The sequence below is a fragment of the Elgaria multicarinata genome, chromosome 3 (genome assembly GCF_023053635.1).
Source record: "Elgaria multicarinata webbii isolate HBS135686 ecotype San Diego chromosome 3, rElgMul1.1.pri, whole genome shotgun sequence".
In the NCBI taxonomy this organism is placed as follows: Eukaryota; Metazoa; Chordata; class Lepidosauria; order Squamata; family Anguidae; genus Elgaria; species Elgaria multicarinata.
Window position 1 is genome coordinate 168,277,348 of NC_086173.1, and position 26,921 is coordinate 168,304,268.

The window sequence follows — 26,921 nt, forward strand, 5'->3', positions numbered from 1 at the left end:
CAGAGTGCAGGACACAGAATAATGTGCTCAAGTTAAAGGAAGCCAGATTCCGGCTGGACATCAGGAAAAACTTCCTGACTGTTAGAGCAGTGCGACGGTGGAATCAGCTACCTAGGGAGGTTGTGGGCTCTCCCACACTAGAGGCATTCAAGAGGCAGCTAGACAACCATCTGTCAGGGATGCTTTAGGGTGGATTCCTGCATTGAGCGGGGGGTTGGACTCGATGGCCTTGTAGGCCCCTTCCAACTCTGCTATTCTATGATTCTATGATTCTATGACTGCCCCGAGAATTTCTGATTTGGTGAGAAAAAAGCAATCTCAACCTTCGCACTGACGTTGGCTTTTTACGCATACTGTCGCAAAATGTAGCAATGTAGTTTACTGTTGTTATATTAAGAGTGTTACCCATGCTTCAAGACAAAATTTAATTTATTTGTAATTAGAAATAAATATTTCACAATATATAATTACATATTTTTTGTGATTAATCACTATGCTTTAACTATGTTCAATTTGTAACATTGAAAATACATCTTTCACATCAGATATTTACATTACGATTCATAACAGTAGCAAAATTACAGCTACGAAGTAGCAACGAAAATAATTTTATGGTTGGGGGTCAGCACAACATGAAGAACTGTATTAAAGGGTCCCGGCATTAGGAAGATTGAGAACCACTGACTTAAAAGGTTGTCACAGAGAGGAGGGCCAGGATCTCTTCTCGATCCTCCCAGAGTGCAGGACACGGAATAACGGGCTCAAGTTAAAGGAAGCCAGATCCCAGCTGGACATCAGGAAAAACTTCCTGACAGTTAGAGCAGTACAACAATGCAACCAGTTACCTAGGGAGGTTGTGGGCTCTCCCACACTAGAGGCCTTCAAGAGGCAGCTGGACAATCATCTGTCAGGGATGCTTTAGGGTGGATTCCTGCATTGAGCAGTGGGTTGGACTCGATGGCCTTGTAGGCCCCTTGCAACTCTGCTATTCTATGATTCTAAGTCCTGTCTCACTAAGCTTTTAGAGTTCTTTGAGATTGCCAGTGATAATCCAGTAAACATAATTTACTTAGACTTCCAAATGGCTTTTGACAGAGGCCCTCACATAACGCTCCTGAGCGAACTTAGCAGTCATGGAGAGGTGCTCTTATGGATCAGTAACTGGTGAAAGAATAGAAAGCCCGGAGCAGGAATAAATGGTGCATTACCCCAATGAGGGGATATAAACAGAGGGGTCCCACAGGGATCTGTATCGGGACCAATGCTTTTGAACTCATTCATAAAAGATCTGGAATTAGGAGTGAGCAGTGAACGGGCCACGTTTGCCAGTGACATTCCATTATTTATGGTGGTTAAATCAAAAAAAGGCATTGTGAGGAGCATCAAAAGCATCTCTCCAAACTGGGAGAAAGGGCTTTGAAATGACCAAAGTGGTTCAAAGACAGCAATTCTAAAGTGATGCATATCAGGGCAAAAACCTCGAGTATAACCTGATGGGATCTAAGCTGGCAGCGACCACCAAGAAAGAGATCTGGGGATTGCGGTGGAGAACTCGATGAAAATGTCCACCCAGTCTGTGGCTACTGTAAAAAAAAAGGCAAACTTCATATTTGGAAAAAATAAGAGAGGAACTGAGACTATAATGGCCAGTATCATCTAACCCCTACACAAATCTATGGGGTGACCATACTTAGAATGCTACGTACACTTCAGGTCACTGCAACTAAAAAACAAGCAATATGGTAGATCTGGACAAATGCAGAAAAGAGCAACCAAAAGAATCAAAGGGCGGCAGTTAAACTATGGAACTCACCACCACAAGATGTAGTGATGCCCACATATTTGGATGGTTTCAAAAGGGGGTTAGATAAATTCCTGGAGGAGACGGCTGTCAGTGGCTACGAGTCGTGATTGCTATACCTTACCTCAGGTATCAGAAGCAGCATGTCTACGTACACCATGTGCTGCGGAGCATGGGAAGGATGGTTCTGTTGTACTCATGTGCCATTTGTGGGTTTCCCATGGGTCGTTGCTGGAAGAGGATGGATGACCAGATGGACCCTCGATCTAATCCAGCATTGCACTTCATATGGTCACAGGAGAAACGAATGGATTTATGAAGTTCTGGGGAAGGAGGGGCTCCTGCTTCCGCCAGTGGTAGAGTCCTCCCAGAGGACAGGAATAGCATTTGTAGACACCAAACTGCTGTGTTTACATCGGAAGTCTGGGAGGTTCTGTCTTTCCTCCTGTTTCGTTTTTGGAGGGTGTTGAAGCACGTTGCTTATGTCAGGCTTGAACTCATAGCCCCAAGTCACACATCCTTACGTGCTCCGCTGATAAAGACACAACTGTGTGGTGTGCTGTGTGGCTTGGATGGTGGATCAGCTTTAGAAGGAGCTCCTGAATGCAAAGAGATTGAGAAACGCAGCCCTTGGCCATCCGCTGACCCATTTCTTTCCTTCCTAATCCCTCTTCTCTCTCTGGGATCCTCCCTCCTGTTCCATGTTCTTGAGATGTTGGAGAAAGCACCCACAGATTCCCCTGAGGCAAAGGAGGCTCCACCAGGCACCACACAGAGGCCGCTGGACGGGTGGATCTTGCAGGAGGGTGACGGAGGACCCTCCTCACTGGGTAAGGATTAGGGGGACGTATTTCCCCATGGTCTCCCTCCCTCGATTACACCTGAGGTGCACGAGCTGCTTTCATGTTCTCCTTGGGCCTGATTTTTTTTCCTTTGGGGGTGTGGAGAGTGGGAAATTTACCCACCTTCTTTGCCTCCCTCACAGGGAATGAAGAGACCAGCAGAGAGGGTGAACGGACTCCTAGGCCTCTTTTGCTCTGTGGTGTTGTGGAAGCGGTTTCTGTGCAGCCTGGGCAGGTAGGGGAGTCCTGAGTTCCTCTGTCCCCTGCACATCTCTTTGGTCCTGGAAGAACCTGCCTCTTTAGCCTCCAAGATGCCTCCAAGATGGCAGCTAGGAAGGCCTTCAATGTCACTCATGATGCTCTGGATCCTGTGGAAATCCTCCGACCCCCTCACCTTGAATTGTCTTCATGGATTGCAGTGTTATGTGTAAGGGGAACATGGGCCTCTTCTTCTGCTTTCAGGGTCTGCTGACCTTTGAGGACATTTCTGTGCATTTCTCGGAGGAGGAGTGGGCTCTGCTGGATCCAGGTCAAAGGACTCTGCACAAGGAAGTCATGGAGGATATACGTGGGATTCTGGCCCCTCTGGGTAAGGAATGGGACCATAACATTCTTATTCCCCACTCCATGTTCACCGAATTGCTTTAGACCCGGCTTCCTTTCTCAGAATCATGGGTTTCCCTACCGGCATATATATTCCTCACAAGTAACAATATTCCCCCTCCTTTCCCGTTTCATCTGTTGCGTTTGAACAAGGTCTCCCATTCGATGGCTCTGTTTCAAACCTGAGTCTTCTCCCAACAGGTCTCAGTGAGGCACATGAGATTGTACCTGCAACCCTTGTATTAGGTTCATTCAGTTCTATTGATCAGCAGAGGATATGTAATAGATTTGGAAGGCTCTGTCTCGCCACTGTGTGTTTTTATCCCGTTAATCAAATCAGCAAATGGTTTGGTTAGCTCCGTGAAAATAGGAAGATTTGTTTTTATTCTTTCAGGTAATCTCAGAGAGAGCAAGAATAAAGGTCTACCCCAGAGAAGGAGAACTGAAACGGAAGAGAAGAGGGGAAACAAGTCCATTTCTATTGAAGGGTCAGACAACCATGAAATTCCATTCGTAGAAGAACCAAGGGAAAGGAATATTCACGATAGGAAGACACAGTGGAAAAGCTCTCCGTATATAGAGACGCAGAAGATACACCTTACCAAACGTCAAAGATTTCACACAGGGGAGAAGCACTTTCAATGCTCTGAATGTGGAAAGGGTTTCACTGATCGCTGGAAACTGAAAGCACATCAAAATATACATACAGAGGAGAAGCCCTTTAAATGCCCTGAATGTGGAAAGGGTTTCACTCAGAGGTGTAATCTTAAAGCACATCAAATTATCCACACAGGGCAGAAGCCCTTTAAATGCTCTGAATGTGGAAAGGGTTTCACTCAGAGCAGTAGTCTTAAAGCACATCAAACTATCCACACAGGTGAAAAGCTCTTTAAATGCTCTGAATGTGGAAAGGGTTTCAGGAGGAGCGATCACCTTAAACGGCATGAAAGCGTTCACACAGGGGATAAGCCTTTTCAATGCTCTGAATGTGGAAAGGGTTTCACTGATCGCTGGACCCTGAAAGCACATCAAAATATACATACAAAGGAGAAGCCCTTTAAATGCTCTGAATGTGGAAAGGGTTTCAGCAGTAGCAATCACCTTAAACGGCATGAAAGCATTCACACAAGGGAGAAACCCTTTCAATGCTCTGAATGTGGAAAGGGTTTCACTCAGAGGCGTATTCTTAAAGCACATCAAATTATCCACACTTGTTTAAAGCCCTTTAAATGCTCAGAGTGTGGAAAGGGTTTCACTCAGAGCTGGTATCTTAAAGTACATCAAAATATTCACACAGGTGAAAAGCCCTTTAAATGCCCTGAATGTGGAAAGGGTTTCACTGATCGCTGGAGGTTGAAAACACATCAATATATACATACAGAGGAGAAGCCCTTTAAATGCTCTGAATGTGGAAAGGGTTTCAGCAAGAGCAATCGCCTTAAACGGCATGAAAGCATTCACACAGGGGAGAAGCCCTATGAGTGCTCAGAGTGCAGAAAGCGCTTTGTTCACAGCGGACACCTTAAACGACATCAAAGAACTCACACAGAGGCAACGCCATAGAAGTGCTCAGAGTTTGGAAAAGCAATCAGATGTTGCACGTTGCCTCACATGAAATGATCCACATGGGAAAAACACTATGAATGCTCTGTATGTGGAAAGCGCTTTTGACAGAGCAGAATTAATGCAGTTATGTTTGTGAATTAAGATATTGTTTGATTTATGTAATGTATGTAACCAGAACTAAAGAGGAAACCTCCCAGAGAGCTTTGGCGATTGGGCGGTATGGAAATCCAATAAATAAATAAATAAACAAACAAACACGGAGAGAGTTTCTGTTAAATTATGAACCTTAAAAAAATCACAGCATCCACTCTGGGGAGTGTATAAAGTGCTGCAGTTATAGTATTAGTTTTATATTCCATCCAAGTATCCATACAGGGGAGAAGAATTCATAGAGGCAGAAGTTCTATTAATGCTCAAAGTGTGTGCAGTAAGCGTCCATCATCGCAAAGACCTGAAATTGCATTGAAGGTCACACATAGGGAAGAGTCCAGTAAATTCTAATAGTGACTGAAATGTGGGGCAACCTCTCAGCAGGACAGGGCCCCTAGTTTTAAAAAACTCAATTCCAGAAGAAAGAGTACAATTAGAGTAGAATTGTACGGTTCTGGATGGGGTTGCACTCCCCCTGAAGGTGCAGGTTCGTAGCTTCTCCTAGAACCATCTTTGTCACTTGAGGCTCAGGTGGCCTCGGTGGCACGGAGTGCTTTCTACCAACTCCGGTTGTTGGCCCAGCTACGCCCCTATCTGGTCAGGGATAACCTAGCTTCAGTTGTCCATACTTTGGTAACTTCCAAATTAGATTACTGCAATGCCCTCTACATGGGGCAGCCTTTGAAGACGGTCCGGAAGCTGCAGCTTATGCAAAATGTGGCGGCCAGATTGATAGCTGGAACAAGGAGGTTTGAGCATATAACACCGATTCTGGCCTGTTTGCATTGGCTGTCTATGTTTCCGAGCCCAATTCAAGGTGCTGTTTTTAGCCTATAAAGCCCTACATGGCTTGGGACCACAATACCTGATGGAACACCTCTCCCGACATGAACCTACCCATACACTGCGCTCAACATCTAAGGTCCTCCTCCGAGTGCCTACTCCAAGGGAAGCTTGGAGGATGGCAACAAGGGAGAGGGCCTTTTCGGTGGTTGCCCCCCGACTGTGGAATGTTCTCCCCGATGAGACTCGCCTGGCGCCAACATTGTTATCTTTTCGGCACCAAGTCAAGACTTTTCTCTTCTCCCACATATTTTAACAGCATTTAACAACGTTAAGTTTGTTTTTAATTGACCCCAGAATTTTTGTTTTTAAATGGATACTGTTGTTTTTATACTGTTTTTTTATGTTTTTGATGGTTTTTAAATTTTGTATACTTTTAATGTTTACCATTTTTAATTGTTGTAAACCGCCCAGAGAGCTTCGGCTGTGGGGCGGTATATAAATGTAATAAAATAAATAAATAAATAAATAAATAAATAAATAAATTACATTTCTATACTGCCCAATAGCCGGAGCTCTCTGGGCGGTTCACAAAAATTAAAAACATTCAAAGTATAAAACAACAGTATAAAACCATACTATAAAATACAATATAAAAGCTCAAGCAGATAAAAACAGCAGCAATGCAAAATTACAAATTTAAAACACCAAGTTAAAATTTATTGATAGACTGTTAAAATGCTGGGAGAATAAAAAGGTCTTCACCTGGCGTCTAAAAGCATATAATGTAGGTGCCAAGCGAACCTCCTTAGGGAGCTCATTGCACAGCCGGGGTGCCACAGCAGAGAAGGCCCTGCTCCTGGTTGCCATCTGCCTGTCTTCCTTTGGTAGGGGCTCGCGGAGAAGGACCCCTGAGGATGACCTTAGGGTCCGGGCAGGAACATACGGGAGGAGGCGTTCCTTCAGATAACCTGGCCCCAAGCCGTTTAGGGCTTTAAATGTTAATGCCAGCACTTTGAATCAGGCCCGGACCGGGACTGGCAGCCATTGAAGCTGGAAAAGGACCCATCAAACCTTAATGACGCATAGATAATTCATATAAGCATATCTCTGGGAAAGGACCTTTCTCTGGAGCCAGGGAAGGCTATAGAAAATCTGCCTGAGTAGTCCTGGCTTGGGCACTTGCCTGGTCATCTAGGAGGAATTAAGGTTGCCTGATGACATGAGTCCCCTTCCCCATGGGGAGATTAATCTTCTTTTTGGACCAGCAAAGTGCAGTTCGGTGTTAAACAAGAGATTGAATTCACCAAGGGTGGCAGATTAGGGGGGGGGGGGGAATCAAATATAATAAGAGGTTTAACTAACTGCATTCATTGTTGCATCTTTTATCTTTCCAAACCTTCCCTAAATACAACTATTCTCAGTGTAAACTTCAGGGCGGCCCCTGTAATGTCCTTGTTCTTGGCTATCAACGACTTGAATCTTGAGGTCTGCCAGTGAGTGCAAATGACTCCTGGCAACGTAGACTTGTGTCCATGGCGGAAGACAGGTGAAGGCAGATAGAGGCCAACTTGGTTCACAGTCTGTCTGTGTCTCTTGTTGTTGCTAATGGCCAATGCTGGGCAAAGGGGGACCTGGCGACGCTTGAATTGGAAGGGGAGAGGTGAGTCAGAAGGAGCAAGGCGGGTCCTTGGCAGGCAGGAAGATCTTCTGGCCCTCAGCCTGTCCATTGAGGGCTCCCTGGTGCAGGCAATTGTTGCACATGGCAAGAGCGATGGACCTTGTGCCATGGATAAGGCCATGACTCTCTTCCAGGTTCCTTAGCAGGATGACCACAGGGCCCTTCTTCAGAGTCCACTTGCTTGATGGCAAAGCACTTGGGTTGAGAATATTTATTTATTTTTAAAACATTTGTATCCTGCCCTATATCACTAGGATCGCAGCAGCGATAATACCTGTGTCAACACTGTGAGTCTGGGATCTTGGTTCATATCTTCTCCAAAATCTGGGGCTTTCAAATGGGTATTATAGATTGTGTTGTTGTTTTTTAAAATAAGAATACAATGACCACAGCCACCTTTAATTTCAGAATTAAACGGAGTAGATTTTGAAATTAAATACCTGGCCTCCACTGGAGAGAAATAAGGAGTTAGATGGGGGTTTTTACCACTCTTGTAAATGGCCTGGAGTTTTGAGACATTCCGTAATGTTTGCATGGTGTGAGAAGACCTTGAGTCAATCGCCCTGTCATGGAAACACTTGTAGGGAACTCAAAGAAAACAAGTTGTCCAACAGTATAAAAAACATAGAATTCATCCCACAGTTCATCCCATTGAACTATGGAACTGGCTACCGCAAGACATAGCGATGGCCACTAATTAGGATGGCTTTAAAAGGGGGTGGGCCACATTGCTGGAGGAGAAGGCTACCAATGGCTCCTCCTCCTGATGGTTGTGTGCCATCTCCAGTATCAGAGGCCTTAAGCCTATATACCCCAGTTGCTGGGGAACATGGGCGGGAGGGTGCTGTTACATCCGTGTCCAGCTTGTGGGTCGACAGCATGTGTGAAGAGAGCGCTGAACCACAGGGACCCTTGCTGTGCTCCAGCTTCAGGGCTCTCCCACGCTAGAGGCTTTCAAGAGGCAGCTGGACAGGGGTGCTTTAGGGTGGATTCCTGCATGGAGCAGGGGGTTGGGCTCGATGGCCTTGCAGGCCCCTTCCAACTCTGCTATTCTATGATTCTATGATGCTCTCAGGTGCACACCAATGGGAGCAGCGTCACTGCTTGCTTTGGCAATGATAATACCGCCTTTTGCATGCACGTTTGAAGGGGAGAGAGCAGAGATCTGAAGTGATGGATTGTATTGATGGAAGTGGCGAAGGGAGGGAGGCAGAGGAAGGAAGGAGGAAAAGTTAGGGGGGGAGGGAAGGGGTTTCATGCCAAGCGGGGGTGGGGGAGAGGGGTTGGACAGTGGACGTGCAATACTGCTGACATCCCATAATAGACCTCCAGGCTCCACCGGCCAGTGCACGTGGCAGGCTGCGTCCTGCACCCAAAGGAAAACCAATTTGTGCCAAGACCCGCGAAGCCCCCAGGAGAGTGTGGGGCGGCGATGCGGCTGCGGGCTAAAAGCCCCCCCCTCCCCGTCTCTGCCAGGAGCCTCTGCGGCAGTTTTGAGTTGAGTCCATCGAAGGGTTAAAGAGGAGGAGAGGGGGCTGGGTCCCAGAGCAAAGGCTGGATGAGGCCCCTCCCTCCCTTCCCGCCCCACACTTCCCCATCCTCCCCCCATGGCAAAGGAGCCTGGGATTCTCCCCCTCCCCCTGCCCGCCTCGTGGGTCCGACGCCTGCAGCCTCTCTTCCCCCTGCAGAGGAGCAGGTGAGGGCAATATACTAGGGGGTCCCTGGGGGTGGAGGGGGTGGAAAAGACCCCCCAGGGCAGGAGCAGAGAAGGGAGGGAGCCAAGGGCAGGTTTGGGTTAGGGGTGGGTGAGTGTGGACAGAGACAGAGACAGGGCCCCCTGCCCCCCAGGGGACTGACCAAATTGGGGGACCTCCAGGACACCCCCCCCGCCTTGCACCTCCTTCCCTCCCCATCATTAGGGAGAAACCTCCTTCCCTCCCCATCATTAGGCAGGAGAAAAAGGGGGAGTCTGGGAGGGACACAAGAGGAAAGACCCTGGGTGGGGAGGAGGAACGTCCCATCAGTTAGGAAAAAACTGCTCTGGTGCCATTTCTGCATTGCATTTAGTTTTGTTTCCTCTCTCTGTTTTAAACTGAATTACCTTTGCTTGACATTAGTCTCGATGCCTTTGAAATGAACCTGGGGCGGTTTTGTTTCATAAGAAGTGAAGCCTGCTGCGAAGTGGGTGGGAACAGAGGGGGCTCAGAAGGGAGCCATGGAAGGGATGGGGAGAGAAACTCTGGTTCAGCAGCAGACCGAGGGGGGGGGGGCGAAGGTTTTGCCGCCTGGAGCCTGAGATGGACTCAGTCCTGCTCCCAAAGCAATGGTCCAGGTGTGGAACAAGAGGCCTCCATGAGAAAAAGTTGCCCTGTGTGTGTTTTCCTCCTCAGGGCTAGTGGCTCCGTGAGTCCGGACTGTTCCTGAACACCCTGCTAAGGCCGTAACATGAGCTGCCTAAAACTGGGGTGGGCAGAGAGACTGTTGTGTCAGGTTGCTGCCCAGCAATCCATATTTCTAGTTGACAACTGAAAAGACATAAAAAGCACAATCAGAAGACAAGGAAGTTGAGGGGACTCAGTGAATCAAAAAGAGACTGAAACTTAAGAGAAGCTGATTTTGGGTCTGTTCATTTTCTGTTGTTCTGTTTTGCAAAACTCCAAGTTTTGCTAACAGGTTTTTTTGTTGTTGCTAGTTTGGATCCTTTTGGGGCACAGTTTGCATGTTCGAATTCTACGCCCTGGATTCTTAGAGGAGTCAGTTTAAACTTTCCTCTGCGTCTGCAACATCCTGTTCTTCAGATCTGTGCCTGGAATAGGGAGCTACACCTTACTTTTTATGCCCCCCCCCCCCGTTCATTCCTTTCCTGTAGAAATCTAGACTATACTGTCATATAGTTGAAAGCTTTTAAAGTTTCATTGAACTAGTTTTGATTGGTGGAAGTTTTAAGTGGAGCTAAATAACAATTCAACTGCTGCTAGTTGGGTCGAGAACTCTTTTAACATGTCTTACTAACAGGCCTTAGCAAGAATTAAACTGTAGTGTTTTGTGTGTGCATAATATACTTCTGTATGTCTGGCACGTTTCACATTTCGCTGCTGTATGTCATGTTCTTTTTGCATTTGTTTTCTTTACAAAACATATCTTAAGGCTTCCCGTGTGACATGTTTCATTTGTTTAAAAGGTTTAAGGCGTGTTCACCTTTTTCTTGCTTAAAGTTTTAAATTAACTTTTTTTTAAAATTTATTTTTATTATTGAAACAACAAAACACAAATCAAAATCACTTAATGCAAAAACATTATAATACCTTACTATCATATATTCAATATTAACCTATTAAACATAAATATAATAAACATAACAGTGTTCCCCCCACCTTGGGATCTCATTCTTGTTTCCAAAAACTCATAGTTTCATCTGTTGGTGGATCCCCCCTTCCTTTAGAAAATACAAACTCCAGGAACTTTTTCCATATACTCTCAAAATCCCCCTTTCGTTCCTTTTCTGTAGAAATCTAGACTATACTGTCATATAGTTGAAACCTTTTAACGTTGCATTGAACTCGTTTTGATTGGTGGAAGATTTAAGTGGAGCTAAATAACAATTTAACTGCTTCTAGTTGGGCTGAGAACTCTTTTAACCTTTTATTTTTATAAACGGGCCTTAGCAAGAATTAAACTGTAGTGTTTTTTGTGTGCATAATATACATCTGTATGTCTGGCACGTTTCACATTTCGCTGCTGTATGTCATGTTCTTTTGCATTTGTTTTCTTTACAAAACATATCTTAAGGCTTCCCGTATGACATGTTTCATTTGTTTAAAAAGTTTAAGGCGTGTTCACCTTTTTCTTGCTTAAAGTTTTAAATTAACTTTCAAACATCTGTAACTTTGAACAGCCTCCCATGTGCCTGATTCCTGCGGGACGAAGATTGCAGAGACCCGTTTGAGACAGGTCCTGGGTATTAAGTTGGCCAAAGTAGTATCTAATTCATCCCGCTGCTGATTTCAGTTCCTACAGGGAAGTCCTTGCCTGAAGAGAGAAATTGGGAGCAAAGCAAGGAGACCCTTTGAGTCCTGTTGATAGCGCAGATGGAGAAGAGAGTGAAGATGGAAGAGCAAAACTTTTCAGCAAAATCCCCCCGTATCATCCAGGGAGGGAGAGTGCAGGAGAACCAGGCTGGGAGCAACATCAGTTCAGACATAGAGTGCCAGCGCTTCAGGGAATTCTGTTTCCAGGAAGCCAAGGGGCCGCGAGAGGTTTGCAGCCGATTCCACCATCTTTGCTGCCAGTGGCTGAAGCCAGAAAAGCACACGAAAGCTCAGATACTTGACCTGGTGGTCCTGGAGCAGTTCCTGGCTGTCCTGCCCCCGGAGATGGAGAGCTGGGTCAGAGAATGCGGAGCGGAGACCAGTTCCCAGGCGGTGGCCCTGGCAGAAGGCTTCCTCCTGAGCCAGGCAGAGGACCAAGAGCAGGTGAGAGCATTTCATCCTGATGACTCCAAGGGATTGAAATCTTAGAACACCCCACTACTTGGGTATCCCAAGGTGTTTTTTTGGTTTGTTTTTTTTTAAATGTCCTCTAAGGAAGGGATGCCCCAATTTCCAATGCCCCCCCTCAAGAATAGTTGTGTCTAATGTGTAGAGCAGGCCCTCCTCAGAGGATCTTCTAACACAAATAAGCAATGTTTTCCTAAGATCCATCTCTCTGCCAAAGGACTGGAGAATGGCCAATGTAACACCAATTTACAGGCCGGTTGGCTTAACGTCTGTTCCAGGTAAATTGGTTGGAAGAATTATTAAAGGTTTAAAAATGTAAGCATATAGAAGGGCAAGCCCTGCTGAAAAAAATCAACACGGCTTCCACAAAGAGCTAGTGGAAGAACTCTCAGAACCTTGTCTATTATCTTTGCAAAATCATGGAAGACAGGTGTGGTGCTGGACGACTGGAGGAAGGCTAACTTTGTCCCTACCTTCAAAAAGGGCAAAAAGGAGGAACCTGAGAGCTACAGACCAGTCAGTCTGACATCCATCCCTAGGAAATTCTGGAGCAGATTATAAAGAAGTCAATCTGTAAACACCTTGAAATCAATGCAGTGATTACTAGAAGCCAACATGGATTTGTCAGAAACAAATCCTGCCAGACTAATTTGATCTCATTTTTTGATAGGATAACCTCCCTTGTGGACTGTGGGAATGCTGTGGACGTCATATATCTTGACTTCAGCAAAGCTTTTGACAAAGTACCACATGACATTCTGATTAACAAACCAGCTAGAAGTGGGCCGGATGGAACAACTATTAGGTGGATTCACAGTTGGCTACAGAATCGGACTCAAAGAGTACTTATCAATGGAACCTTCTCAAACTGGGGAGAGGCAACGAGTGGGGTACCGCAGGGCTCAGTCCTGGGCCCAGTGCTCTTCAACATTTTGATTCATGATTTGGAAGAGGAGGTGCAGGGAACGCTGATCAAATTTGCAGATGACACAAAATTGGATGGGATAGCTAATACCCTGGAAGACAGAAACAAACTTCAAAGTGATCTTGATAGGCTGGAGTGCTGGGCTGAAAACAACAGCATGAAATTTAATAGGGATAAATGCCAAGTTCTACATTTAGGAAATAGAAACCAAAGGCACAGTTACAAGATTGGGGATACTTGGCTAAGCAATACTACAAACGAGAAGGATCTTGGAATTGTTGTAGATCACAAGCTGAATATGAGCCAACAGTGTGATAATGGCTGCAAGAAGGGCAAATGCTATTTTGGGCTGCATTAATGGAAGTATAGCTCCCAAATCATGTGAGGTAATGGTTCCTCTATTTGGCCCTGGTTAGGCCTCATCTAGAGTATTGCGTCCAGTTCTGGACTCCACAATTGAGGAAGGACGCAGACAAGCTGGAGCGTGTTCAGAGGAGGGCAACCAGGATGATCAGGGGTCTGGAAACAAAGCCCTATGAAGAGAGATTGAAAGAACTGGGCATGTTTAGCCTGGAGAAGAGAAGATTGAGGGGAGACATGATAGCACTCTTCAAATACTTCAAAGGTTGTCCCACGGAGGAGGGCCAGGATCTCTTCTCGATCCTCCTAGAGTGTAGGACACGGAATAATGGCCTCTAGCTAAAGGAAGCCAGATTCCAGCTGGACATCAGGAAAAACTTCCTAAGTGTTACAGTGGTATGACAATGGAATCAGTTACCTAGGGAGGTTGTGGGCTCTCCCACACTAGAGGCCTTCAAGAGGCAGCTGGACAACCATCTGTCAGGGATGCTTTAGGGTGGATTCCTGCATTGAGCAGGGGGTTGGACTCGATGGCCTTGTAGGCCCCTTCCAACTCTGCTATTGTATGATTCTAAGTCCTGTCTCACTAAGCTTTTAGAGTTCTTTGAGATTGCCAGTGATAATCCAGTAAACGTAGTTTACTTAGACTTCCACATGGCTTTTGACAGAGGCCCTCACATAACGCTTCTGAGCGAATTTAGCAGTCATGGATTAAGAGGAGACGTCCTCTTATGGATCAGTAACTGGTGAAAGAATAGAAAGCCCGGAGCAGGAATAAATGGTGCATTACCCCAATGAGGGGATATAAACAAAGGGGTCCCACAGGGATCTGTATCGGGATCAGTGCTTTTGAACTCATTCATAAAAGATCTGGAATTAGGAGTGAATGGGCCAAGTTTGCAAATGGCATTTCATTATTTATGGTGGTAAAATAAAAAAAAAGGAATTGTGAAGAACATCAAAAGCATCTCTCTAAACTGGGAGAAAGGGCTTTGAAATGACCAGTGTGGTTCAAAGTCAGCAGTTCTAAAAACATGAGTATAACCTGATGGGATCTAAGATAGCAGCGACCACCAAGAAAGAGATTTTGGGACTGCGGTGGAGAACTCGATGAAAATGTCCACCCAGTCTGTGGCCGCTGTAAAAAAAGGCAAACTTCATATTTCAAATAATTAAGAGAGGAACCTAGACTACAATGGCCAGTATCATCTAACAGGTCCGAAAGCAAGGAAAACTCCGTAGGGGAGTAAAAAATATCCAGAGGCAAGGGCAGAACCAAGTAATCTTCTGCAATAATATTACGAGTAAAAGGTTTATTAAAGTGCCAGGTGCCTACGTGTTTCGAACGCGGTTGCGTTTTTCCTCAGGGCTTTATCTAAAAAACAAAGAAATATCTAGTTAGAAAAACTTTAAAACAATAGGTATAACAAGACATACAAATTGCAAACAAAAACGGAAGCTTGTCTTTGGCTATGTTTTACTCCAGTATCATCAGTATCATCAAACCCCTACACAAATCTACGGGGTGGACCATACATAGAATGCTATGTACGCTTCAGGTCACTGCAACTAAAAAACAACAAATATTGTAGATCTGGAAAAATGCAGAAAAGAGCAACCAAAAAATCAAAGGGCTGCAGTTAAACTATGGAACTCACTACCACAAGATGTAGTGATGGCCACATATTTGGATGGTTTCAAAAGGGGGTTAGATAAATTCCTGGAGGAGACGGCTGTCAGTGGCTACGAGTCGTGATTGCTCTATCCTACCTCCAGTATCAGAAGCAGCATGTCTACGTACACCATGTGCTGCGGAGCATGGGAAGGATGGTTCTGTTGTACTCATGTGCCATTTGTGGGTTTCCCATGGGTCGTTGCTGAAAGAGGATGGATGACCAGATGGACCCTCGATCTAATCCAGCATTGCACTTCATATGGTCACAGGAGAAACGAATGGATTTATGAAGTTCTGGGGAAGGAGGGGCTCCTGCTTCCGCCAGTGGTAGAGTCCTCCCAGAGGACAGGAATAGCATTTGTAGACACCAAACTGCTGTGTTTACATCGGAAGTCTGGGAGGTTCTGTCTTTCCTCCTGTTTCGTTTTTGGAGGGTGTTGAAGTACGTTGCTTATGTCAGGCTTGAACTCTTAGCCCCAAGTCACACATCCTTATGTGCTCCGCTGATAAAGACACAACTGTGTGGTGTGCTGTGTGGCTTGGAGGGTCGGTCAACTTTAGAAGGAGCCCTGAAATGCAAACCAATTGGGAAACGCAGCCCTTGGCCATCCGCTGACCCATTTCTTTCCTTCTCTAATCCCTCTTCTCTCTCTGGGATCCTCCCTCCTGCTCCAGGTGCAGCGGATGTTGGAGAAAGCACCCACAGATTCCCCTGAGGCAGAGGAGGCTCCACCGGGCACCACACAGAGGCCGCTGGATGGGTTGATCTTGCAGGAGGGTGACGGAGGACCCTCCTCACTGGGTAAGGATACGGGGACATATTTCCCCATGGTCCCCCTCCCTCGATTATGACTGAGGGGCATGAGCTGCTTTCACGTTCTCCTTGAGCCTGATTTTTTTTCCTTTGGGGGTGTGGAGAGGGGGAAATTTACCCACCTTCTTTGCCTCCCTCACAGGGAATGAAGAGACCCAAAGAGAGGGTGAACTGACTCCTAGGCCTCTTTTGCTCTGTGGTGTGGAAGCGGTTTCTTCGCAGCCTGGGCAGGTAGGGGAGTCCTGAGTTCCTCTGTCCCCTGCACATCTCTTTGGTCCAGGAAGAACCTGCCCCATTTAGCCTCCAAGATGCCTCCAAGATGGCAGTTAGGAAGGCCTTGAATGTCACTCATGAAGCTCTGGATCCTGTGGAATTCCTCCGACCCCCTCACCTTGAATTGTCTTCATGGATTGCAGTGTATGTGTAAGGGGAACATGGGCCTCTTCTTCTGCTTTCAGGGTCTGGTGACCTTTGAGGACGTTTCTGTGCATTTCTCGGAGGAGGAGTGGGCTCTGCTGGATCCAGGTCAAAGGACTCTGCACAAGGAAGTCATGGAGGATATACATGGGATCCTGGCCTCTCTGGGTAAGGAATGGGACCCCTCTGGGTAAGGCTCCCTCATTGACTTTTGTGTCAGGGCATTATACGGGTGTCATTGAGGACAACAATGCCTGGGCCTTGTTCCTGGGAAAGTCTAGTCCAGAGAAAGTTCACAATGCAACGGATGTTCCATTCTTAGCAGAGTTGGACTAGCAGAAATCCTTCATTACTACAATGACTTGGCTGTGTGAACGTTGTGTCCTCTGTTCCAGAAAAGCTTCATCCATGTCTTCTGGCTGTCAGGTCGATCTGTACAATACTTCCACAAGCATAACATTCTTATTACTCACTCCATCTTCACCGAATTGCTTTAGACCCAGCTTCCTTTCTCAGAATCACGGGTTTCCCTACCGGCATATATACTCCTCACAAGTAACAATATTCCCCCTCCTTTCCCGTTTCATCTGTTGCGTTTGAACAAGGTCTCCCACTCGATGGCTCTGTTTCAAACCTGAGTCTTCTCCCAACAGGTCTCAGTGAGGCACATGAGATTGTATCTGCAAACCCTTGTATTAGGTTCATTCAGTTCTATTGATCAGCAGAGGATATGTAATAGATTTGGAAGGCTCTGTCTCTCCTCTGAGTGTTTTTTATCCTGTTAATTAAATCAGCAAATGGTTTGGTTAGTTCCGTGATAATAGGAAGATTTGTTTTTATTCTTTCAGGTGATCTCAGAGAGAGCAAGAATAAAGGTCTACACCAGAGAAGGAGAACTGAAACGGAAGAGAAGAGGGGAAACAAATCCATTTCTATTGAAGGGTCAGACAACCATGAAATTTCATTCGTAGAAGAACCAAGGGAAAGGAATATTCACAATAGGAAGACACAGTGGAAAAGCTCTCCGTATATAGAGACGCAGAAGATACACCTTACCAAACGTCAAAGATTTCACTCAGGGGAGAAAAGATTTCAGTGCTTGCAGTGTGAGAAGCAATTCAATTTCCACTCACAGCTTTACTTGCATAAAAGAATTCACACAGGGGAGAAGCCCCATAAATGCCCTGAATGTGGAAAGCGTTTTACTCTGCGCTGCAACCTGAAAGCACATCAGAGCCTTCACACAGGGCAGAAGCCCTTTAAATGCTCTGAATGTGGAAAGGGTTTCACTTTCCGTGTACAACTCAGGAAACATCAAATTATCCACACAGGTGAAAAACCCTTTAAATGCTCTGAATGTGGAAAGGGTTTCAGTAGGAGCAATCAGCTTAAACAGCATGAAAGCATTCACACAGGGCAAAAGCACTTTAAATGCTCTGAGTGTGGAAAGGGTTTCACTGATCGCTGGAAACTGAAAGCACATCAATATATACATACAGAGGAGAAGCCTTTTAAATGCTCTGAATGTGGAAAGGGTTTCACTGACTGCAGGAATCTTAAAGCACATCAAAGCATCCACACAGGTGAAAAGCCCTTTAAATGCTCTGAATGTGGAAAGGGTTTCACTCAGAAGGGTAGTCTTAAAACACATAAAATTATCCACACTTCTGAAAAGCCCTGTAAATGCTCTGAATGTGGAAAGGGTTTTACTCAGAGCAGTAATCTTAAAAAACATAATATTATCCACACAGGTGAAAAGCCCTTTAAATGCTCTGAATGTGGAAAGAGTTTCACTCAGAGGGGTAGTCTTAAAGCACATCAAATTATCCACACAGGGCAGAAGCCCTTTAAATGCCCTGAATGTGGAAAGGGTTTCACTGATCGCTGGAAACTGAAAGCACATCAATATATACATACAGAGGAGAAGCCTTTTAAATGCTCTGAATGTGGAAAGGGTTTCACTGACTGCAGGAATCTTAAAGCACATCAAAGCATCCACACAGGTGAAAAGCCCTTTAAATGCTCTGAATGTGGAAAGGGTTTCACTCAGAAGGGTAGTCTTAAAACACATAAAATTATCCACACTTGTGAAAAGTCCTTTAAATGCTCTGAATGTGGAAAGGGTTTCACTGAGCGCTCGAAACTGAAAGCACATCAAAGTATCCACTCAGGGGAGAAGCCCTATAAATGTTCTGAATGTGGAAAGAGTTTCACTCTGAGCAGTAGTCTTAAAGTACATCAAATTATCCACACAGGCGAAAAGCCCTTTAAATGCTCTGAATGTGGAAAGGGTTTCACTCAGAGCAGTAGTCTTAAAGCACATAAAATTATTCACACAGGTGAAAAGCCCTTTAAATGCTCTGAGTGTGGAAACGTTTTCAGCAGGAAAGATCACCTGAAACGGCATGAAAGCACTCACACAGGGGAGATGCCCTTTCAATGCTCTGAATGTGGAAAGCGTTTCACTTTTCGTGTAAATCTCAGGAAACATCAAATTATACACACAGGTGAAAAGCCCTTTAAATGCTCTGAATGTGGAAAGAGTTTCACTCAGAGGGGTAGTCTTAAAGCACATCAAATTATCCACACAGGGCAGAAGCCCTTTAAATGCTCTGAGTGTGGAAAGGGTTTCACTGATCGCTGGAAACTGAAAGCACATCAAAATATACATACAGAGGAGAAGCCCTTTAAATGCTCTGAATGTGGAAAGAGTTTCACTCTGAGCAGTAGTCTTAAAGCACATAAAATTATTCACACAGGCGAAAAGCCCTTTAAATGCTCTGAGTGTGGAAACGTTTTCAGCAGGAAAGATCACCTGAAACGGCATGAAAGCACTCACACTGGGGAGATGCCCTTTCAATGCTCTGAATGTGGAAAGGGTTTCAGCAGTAGCGATCGCCTTAAACAGCATGAAAGCATTCACGCAGGGCAGAAGCCCTTTAAATGCTCTGAATGTGGAAAGGGTTTCACTCAGAACAGTAGTCTTAAAGCACATCAGATTATCCACACAGGTGAAAAGCCCTTTAAATGCTCTTAACGTGGAAAGGGTTTCACTTAGAGCAGTAGTCTTAAAGCACATCAGATTATCCACACAGGCGAAAAGACCTTTAAATGCTCTGAATGTGGAAAGGGTTTCACTTAGAGCAGTAGTCTTAAATTAGATCAAATCATCCACACAGTGGAAAAGCCTTTTAAATGCTCTGAATGTGGAAAGGGTTTCAGCAGGAACAATCGCCTTAAACAGCATGAAAGCATACACACAGGGGAAAAGCCCTTTAAATGCTCTGAATGTGGAAAGAGTTTCACTTCCATCACAAGCCTTAAAACCATCACAGAATCCACACAGGCGAGAAGCCCTATGAGTGCTCTGAGTTTGGAAAGCGCTTTATTGACAGTGGACACCTTAAACGACATCAAAGAATTCACAGAGAGGCCATGCCATAGAAGTGCTCAGAGTTTGGAAAGCAATTCAGATGTTGCACGTTACATCAAACGATCCACACGGGAAAAAACTCTATGAATGCTCTGTATGTGGAAAGCGCTTTTGACAGAGCAGAATTAATGCATTTATGTTTGTGAATTAAGATATTGTTTGATTTATGTAATGTATGTAACCAGAACTAAAGAAGAAACCACCCAGAGAGCTTTGGCTATTGGGCGGTATGGAAATTCAATAAATAAATAAACCCAGAGAGAGTTTCTGTTAAAGTATGAACCTTAAAAAAATCACAGAATCCATGCTGGGGAGTGTATAAAGTGCTGCATTTATAGTATTAGTTTTATATTCCATCCAAGTATCCATACAGGGGAGAAGCCCTAACTATGCTCAAGAATGTGGAAAGACTTTCAGTCATAGTATAAGTCATATATCCCATCAAAGAATTCATAGAGGCAGAAGTTCTATTAATGCTCAAAGTGTGTGCAATAAGTGTCCATCATTGCAAAGACCTGAAATTGCATTGAAGATTGCTTTGAGCAGGGGGTTGGACTCGATTATTATTATTATTATTTATTTATTTATATAGCACCATCAATGTACATGGTGCTGTACAGAGTAAAACAGTAAATAGCAAGACCCTGCCGCATAGGCTTACAATCTAATAAAATCATAGTAAAACAATAAGGAGGGGAAGAGAATGCAAACAGGTACAGGGTAGGGTAAGCAGGCACAGGGTAGGGTAAAACTAACAGTAGAAAGTAACAGTAGAAGTCTGCACAACATCAAGTTTTAAAAGCTTTAGGAAAAAGAAAAGTTTTTAGCTGAGCTTTAAAAGCTGCGGTTGAACTTGTAGTTCTCAAATGTGCTGGAAGAGCGTTCCAGGCGTAAGGGGCAGCAGAAGAGAATGGACGAAGCCGAGCAAGGGAAGTAGAGGCCCTTGGGCAGGCGAGAAACCTGCCCAAGGGCCTTGTAGGCCCCTTCCAGCTCTGCTATTCTATAATTCTATGATCACACATAGGGAAGAGTCCAGTAAATTCTAATAGGAAGCATTCCTTCAGATAGCCTGGCCCCAAGCTGTGTAGGGCTTTAAATGTTAATACCAGCACTTTGAATCAGGCCCAGACTGGGACTGGCAGCCATTGAAGCTGGAAAAGGACCCATCAAACCTTAATGACACATAGAAAATTCATATAAGCATATCTCTGTGAAAGGACCTTTCTCTGGAGCCAGGGAAGGCTCCAGGAAATCTGCCTGAGTAGTCCTGGCTTGGGCACTTGCCTGGTCATCTAGGAGGAATAAAGGTTGCCTGATGACATGAGTCCCCTTCACCATGGGGAGATTAATCTTCTATTTGTACCAGCAAAGAGCAGTTCGGTGTTTAACAAGGGAATTGAATTCACCAAGGGTGGCAGATTAGAAGAAAATCAAATATAATAAGAGGTTTAACTAACTGCATTCATTGTTACATCTTTTATCTTTCTAAACCTTCCCTAAATACTACTATTCTCAGTGTAAACTTCAGGGCGGCCCCTGTAATGTCCTTGTTCTTGTCCATCAATGACTTGAATCTTGAGGTCAGCCAGTGGGTGCAAATGACTCCTGGCAAGGTAGACTTGTGTCCATGGTGGAAAACAGGTGAAGGCAGATAGAGGCCAACTTGGTCCACAGTCTGTCTGTGTCTCTTGTTGTTGCTAATGGCAAATGCTAGACAAACGGGGACTTGGCGACACTTGAATTGGAAGGGGAGAGGTGAGTCAGAAGGAGCAAGGCGGGTCCTTGGCAGGCAGGCAGATCTTCTGGCCCTCAGCCTCTCCATTGAGGGCTTCCTGGTGCAGGCAGTTGTTGGACATGGCAAGAGCGATGGACCTTGTGCCATGGATAAGGCCATGACACTCTTCCACGTTCCTTAGCAGGATGACCACAGGGCCCTTCTTCAGAGTCCACTTGCTTGATGGCAAAGCACTTGGGTTGAGAATATTTATTTATTTTTAAAACATTTGTATCCTGCCCTATATCACTAGGATCTCAGCAGTGATAATGCCTGTGTCAACACTGTGAATCTGGGATCTTGGTTCATATCTTCTCCAAAATCTGGGGCTTTAAAATGGGTATTAGATTGATTGTTTTTTAAAAAAATAAGACTACAATGACATGGGCAGGAGGGTGCTGTTACATCCGTGTCGAGCTTGTGGGTCGACAGCGTGTGTGAAGAGAGCGCTGAACCACAGGGACCCTTGGTGTGATCCAGCCTCAGGCCTCTCCCACACTAGAGGCCTTCAAGAGGCAGCTGGACAGGTGCTTTATGGTGGATTCCTGCATTGAGCAGGGGGTTGGGCTCGATGGCCTTGCAGGCCCCTTCCAACTCTGCTATTCTATGATTCTATGATGCTCTCAGGTGCACACCAATGGGAGCAGCGCCACTGCTTGCTTTGGCAATGATAATACCGCCTTTTGCATGCACGTTTGGAGGGGAGAAAGCAGAGATCTGAAGTGATGGATTGAATTGATGGAAGTGGCGAAGGGAGGGAGGAAGAGGAAGGAAGGAGGAAAAGTTAGGGGGGAGGGAAGGGGTTTCATGCCAACGGGGGTGGGGGAGAGGGGCTGCCCCAGAGGGGTTGGACAGTGGACGTGCAATACTGCTGACATCCCATAATAGACCTCCAGGCTCCACCGGCCAGTGCACGTGGCAGGCTGCGTCCTGCACCCAAAGGAAAACCAATTTGTGCCAAGACCTGCGAAGCCCCCAGGAGAGTGTGGGGCGGCGATGCGGCTGCGGGCTAAAAGCCCCCCCAGGTCCCCGTCTCTGCCAGGAGCCCCGAGGAGGAGCCTCTGCGGCCCTTTTGAGTTGAGTCCATCGAAGGGTTAAAGAGGAGGAGAGGGGGCTGGGTCCCAGAGCAAAGGCTGGATGAGGCCCCTCCCTCCCTTCCCGCCCCACACTTCCCCATCCTCCCCCCATGGCAAAGGAGCCTGGAATTCTCCCCCTCCCCCTGCCAGCCCCGTGGGTCCGACGCCTGCAGCCTCTCTTCCCCCTGCAGAGGAGCAGGTGAGGGCAATATACTAGGCGGTCCCAGGGGGTGGAGGGGGTGGAAAAGGCCCCCCAGGGCAGGAGCAGAGAAGGGAGGGAGCCAAGGGCAGGTTTGGGGCAGGGGTGGGTGAGTGTGGAGAGAGAGAGAGAGAGAGAGAGAGAGAGAGAGAGAGAGATAGGGCCCCCTGCCCCCCAGGGGACTGACCCAATTGGGGCACCTCCTTCCCTCCCCATCATTAGGGGATCCTGGAAGGGAAGGCTGGAGAAAAAGGGGGAGTCTGGGAGGGACACAAGAGGAAAGACCCTGGGTGGGGAGGAGGAACGTCCCATCAGTTAGGAAAAATCTCTTCTGGTGCCATTTCTGCATTGCATTTAGTTTTGTTTCCTCTCCCCTGTTTTAAACTGAATTACCTTTGCTTGACATTAGCCTTGATGCCTTTCAAAGGAACCTGGGGCGATTTTGTTTCATAAGAAGTGAAGCCTGGTGAGAAGTGAGTGGGTGGGAACAGAGGGGGCTCAGAAGGAGGCCATGGAAGGGATGGGGAGAGAAACTCTGGTTCAGCAGCAGACCGGGGTTTTTTTCCCCCCTGGAGGGCAGAACGGTTCTGGAGCCTGAGATGGACTCAGTCCTGCTCCCAAAGCAATGGTCCAGGTGTGAAACAAGAGGCCTCCATGAGCAGAAGTTGCCCTGTGTGTGTTTTCCTCCTCATGGCTAGTGGCTTCATGAGCCCAGACTGTTCCTGAACACCCTGCTAAGGCCGTAACATGAGCTGCCTAAAACTGGGGTGGGGAGAGAGACTGTTGTGTCAGGTTGCTGCCCAGCAATCCACTTTTCTAGTTGACAACTGAAAAGTCATAAAAAGCGCAATCAGAAGGCAAGGAAGTTGAGGGGACACAGGCCCTAGCTAGACCTAAGGTTTATCCCTGGATCATCCAGGAGTCAAACCTGTTCATCTAGGTGACACACAGGGGATCCAGTGCTCAGGCAGGGGCGAACCCTGGATGATTCCAAGTGAATCAAAAAGAGACTGAAACTTAAGAGAAGCTGACTTTGGGTCTGCTCATTTTCTGTTGTTCTGTTTTGCATAGTTTCAAGTTTTGCTAACAGGTCTTTTTTTGTTGCTAGTTTGGATCCTTTTGGGCCACAGTTTGCATGTTTGAGTCCTACGCCTTGGATTCTAAGAGGAGTCACTTCCAACTTTCCTCTGCGTCTGCAACATCCTGTTCTTCAGATCTGTGCCTGGAATACGGAGCTCCACCTTCCTTTTAATCCCCCTTTCATTCCTTTCCTGTAGAAATCTAAGCCTATGCGGCAGGGTCTTGCTATTTACTGTGTTATCTGTACAGCACCATGTACATTGATGGTGCTATATAAATAAATAATAATAATAATAATAATGTCATATAGTTGAAACCTTTTAACATTGCATTGAACTCGTTTTGATTGGTGGAAGATTTAAGTGGAGCTAAATAACAATTTAACTGCTGCTAGTTGGGCCGAGAACTCTTTTAACATTTTCTTTTTATAAACGGGCCTTAGCAAGAGTTAAACTGTAGTGGATGTTGTTGTTTTGGCATAGTGTACACATGTATTTCCTGGTAATCATTGCATGTTTCACATTTCGCTGCTGTATGTGATGTTCTTTTGCGTTTGTTTTCTTTACAAAACATATCTCAAGGCTTCCCGTGTGACATGTTTCATTTGTTTAAAAAGTTTGAGGCCTATTCACCTTTTTCTTGCTTAAAGTTTAAAATTAACTTTCAAACATCTGTAACTTTGAATAGCCTCCCATGTGCCTGATTCCTGTGGGACCAAGATTGTAGAGACCCGTTTGAGACAGGTCCTGGGTATTAAGTTAGCCAAAGCTGTATCTAATTCATGCCGCTGCCCATTTCAATTCCTACAGGGAAGTCCTTGCCTGAAGAGGGAGCAAAGCAAGGAGACCCTTTGAGTCCTGTTGATAGCATAGATGGAGAAGAGAGTGAAGATGGAAGAGCAAAACTTTGCAGCAAAATCCCCCCATATCATCCAGGAAGGAAGAGTACAGGAGAACCAGGCTGAGAGCAACATCAGTTCAGAAGTAGAGCACCAGCGCTTCAGGGAATTCTGTTTCCAGGAAGCCAAGGGCCCCCGAGAGGTTTGCAGCCGACTCCACCACCTTTGCTGTCAGTGGCTGAAGCCGGAAAGGAACACAAAAGCTCAGATACTGGACCTGGTGGTGATAGAGAAATTCCTCTCTGTCCTGCCCCGGGAGATGGAGAGCTGGGTCAGAGAATGTGGAGTGGAGACCAGTTCCCAGGCGGTGGACCTGGCAGAAGGCTTCCTCCTGAGCCAGGCGGAGGACAAAGAGCAGGTGAGAGCATTTCATCCTGATGACTCCAAGGGATTGAAATCTTAGAACTCCCCACTAGTATCTCAACGTGTTTTGGGTTTTTTTTGCATGTCTTCTAAGGAAGGGATGCCCCAATTTCCAACCCACCCACCCCAAGAATAGTTGTGCCTAATGTGTAGAGCAGGCCCTCCTCAGGGGATCTTCTAACACAAATAAGCAATGTTTTCCTAAGATCCGTCTCTCTGCCAAAGGACTGGAGAATGGCCAATGTAACACCAATTTACAGGCCGGTTGGCTTAACGTAAATTGGTTGAAAGAATGATTAAAGATTTTAAAATGTAAGCATATAGAAGGACAAGCCCTGCTGAAAAATATCAACACAGCTTCCACAAAGAGCTAGTGGAAAAACTCTCAGAACCTTTGTCTATTATCTTTGCAAAATCATGGAAGACGGGTGAGGTGCCGGATGACTGGAGGAGGGCTAACGTTGTCCCTATCTTCAAAAAGGGCAAAAAGGAGGAACCTGGGAACTACAGACCAGTCAGTCTGACATCCATCCCTGGGAAAATTCTGGAGCAGATTACAAAGAAGTCAATCTGGAAACACCTTGAAATCAATGTGGTGATCACTAGAAGCCAACATGGATTTGTCAGGAACAAATCATGTCAGACTATTTGATCTCATTTTTTGATAAGGTAACCTCCCTTGTGGACTGTGGGAATGCTGTGGACGTCATATATCTTGACTTCAGCAAAGCTTTTGACAAAGTACCACATGACATTCTGATTAACAAACTAGCTAAAAGTGGGCCAGATGGAACAACTATTAGGTGGATTCACAGTTGGCTACAGAATCGGACTCAAAGAGTACTTATCAATGGAACCTTCTCAAACTGGGGAGAGGCAACGAGTGGGGTACCGCAGGGCTCAGTCCTGGGCCCAGTGCTCTTCAACATTTTTATTAATGATTTGGACGAGGAGGTGCAGGGAACGCTTATCAAATTTGCAGATGACACAAAATTGGGTGGGATAGCTAATACCCTGGAAGACAGAAACAAACTTCAAAGTGATCTTGATAGGCTGGAGTGCTGGGGTGCTGGGCTGATTCGATAGGAGTGCTGGTTCGCCTCCTATCTAGAGGGTCGCTCTTTCAGCGTGTTGGCTAACGGCAACTCGTCCTCCTCTTTTCCCCTTTCAGTAGGGGTTCCGCAAGGCTCGGTGCTTGGCCCGTTGTTGTTTTCTTTATACATGCTGCCCTTGGGTAAGCTTATTCAATCTCATGGCCTCCAATATCACCTGTATGCCGATGATACACAATTATATCTCTCATCTCCAGAACTTTCTCCTGATGTTCACAATCGTATCTCGGCATGTCTTTCAGATATCTCAGCCTGGCTGCTTCATTGTCGTTTGAAACTTAATATGGCAAAAACTGAACTGCTTGTTTTCCCTCCTAAACCTTCTCCTCACTCTCATTCTCTCTTACTGTCAACGATGTCACACTTACTCCGGTCAAGGAAGATCGTAGTCTTGGCTTTATATTTGATTCCTCGCTCTCCTTTATTCCTCATATCGAGGCAGTAGCTAAACCCTGTCGTTTCTTCCTGTATAATATTGCCAGGATTCGACCATTTTTGTCTGTCTCTTCTGCCAAGACTCTCGTTCACACACTGGTTATCTCTCGGTTGGACTACTGCAACCTTCTTCTCTCTGGCCTTCCTTCGTCTCACATCAGTCCGCTGGTCTCTGTCCACCACTCTGCCGCTAAGATCATCTTCTTGGCCCGCCGCTCTGACCATGTCACTCCACTTCTGAAATCTCTTCATTGGCTTCCAATTCACTCCAGAATCCAATATAAACGTCTCCTGTTGACCTTCAAAGCTTTTCACCGTCTAGCTCCTGCCTATCTCTCCTCTCACACTATCGCCCCGCTCGTGCTCTCCGCTCCTCTGATGCCATGTTTCTCGCCTGCCCAAGGACCTCCACTTCCCTTACTCGGCTTCGTCCTTTTT

At 45.9% G+C, this 26,921-nt stretch overlaps 3 protein-coding genes across 3 annotated transcripts in view; 2 read left to right on the forward strand and 1 right to left on the reverse strand.

Moving 5' to 3' along the window:
* The window catches only part of LOC134396981 (zinc finger protein 107-like), a 62,054-nt gene extending 42,904 nt beyond the window's left edge, over positions 1–19,150 (forward strand). Inside the window, exons 3-8 of the mRNA XM_063123596.1 lie at positions 2,787–2,878; positions 3,106–3,232; positions 3,641–4,663; positions 16,753–16,772; positions 17,249–18,487; positions 18,572–19,150. Coding sequence (XP_062979666.1) covers positions 2,787–2,878; positions 3,106–3,232; positions 3,641–4,663; positions 16,753–16,772; positions 17,249–18,487; positions 18,572–19,150 — 3,080 coding nt within the window. The remainder of the gene's footprint in view (positions 1–2,786; positions 2,879–3,105; positions 3,233–3,640; positions 4,664–16,752; positions 16,773–17,248; positions 18,488–18,571) is intronic.
* Positions 1–26,921, reverse strand: part of LOC134396281 (zinc finger protein 420-like) — a 918,719-nt gene that overhangs the window by 383,146 nt on the left and 508,652 nt on the right. The window lies entirely within an intron of this gene.
* Positions 1–26,921, forward strand: part of LOC134396393 (zinc finger protein 124-like) — a 177,938-nt gene that overhangs the window by 139,796 nt on the left and 11,221 nt on the right. The gene's annotated exons all lie outside the window — the stretch shown is intronic.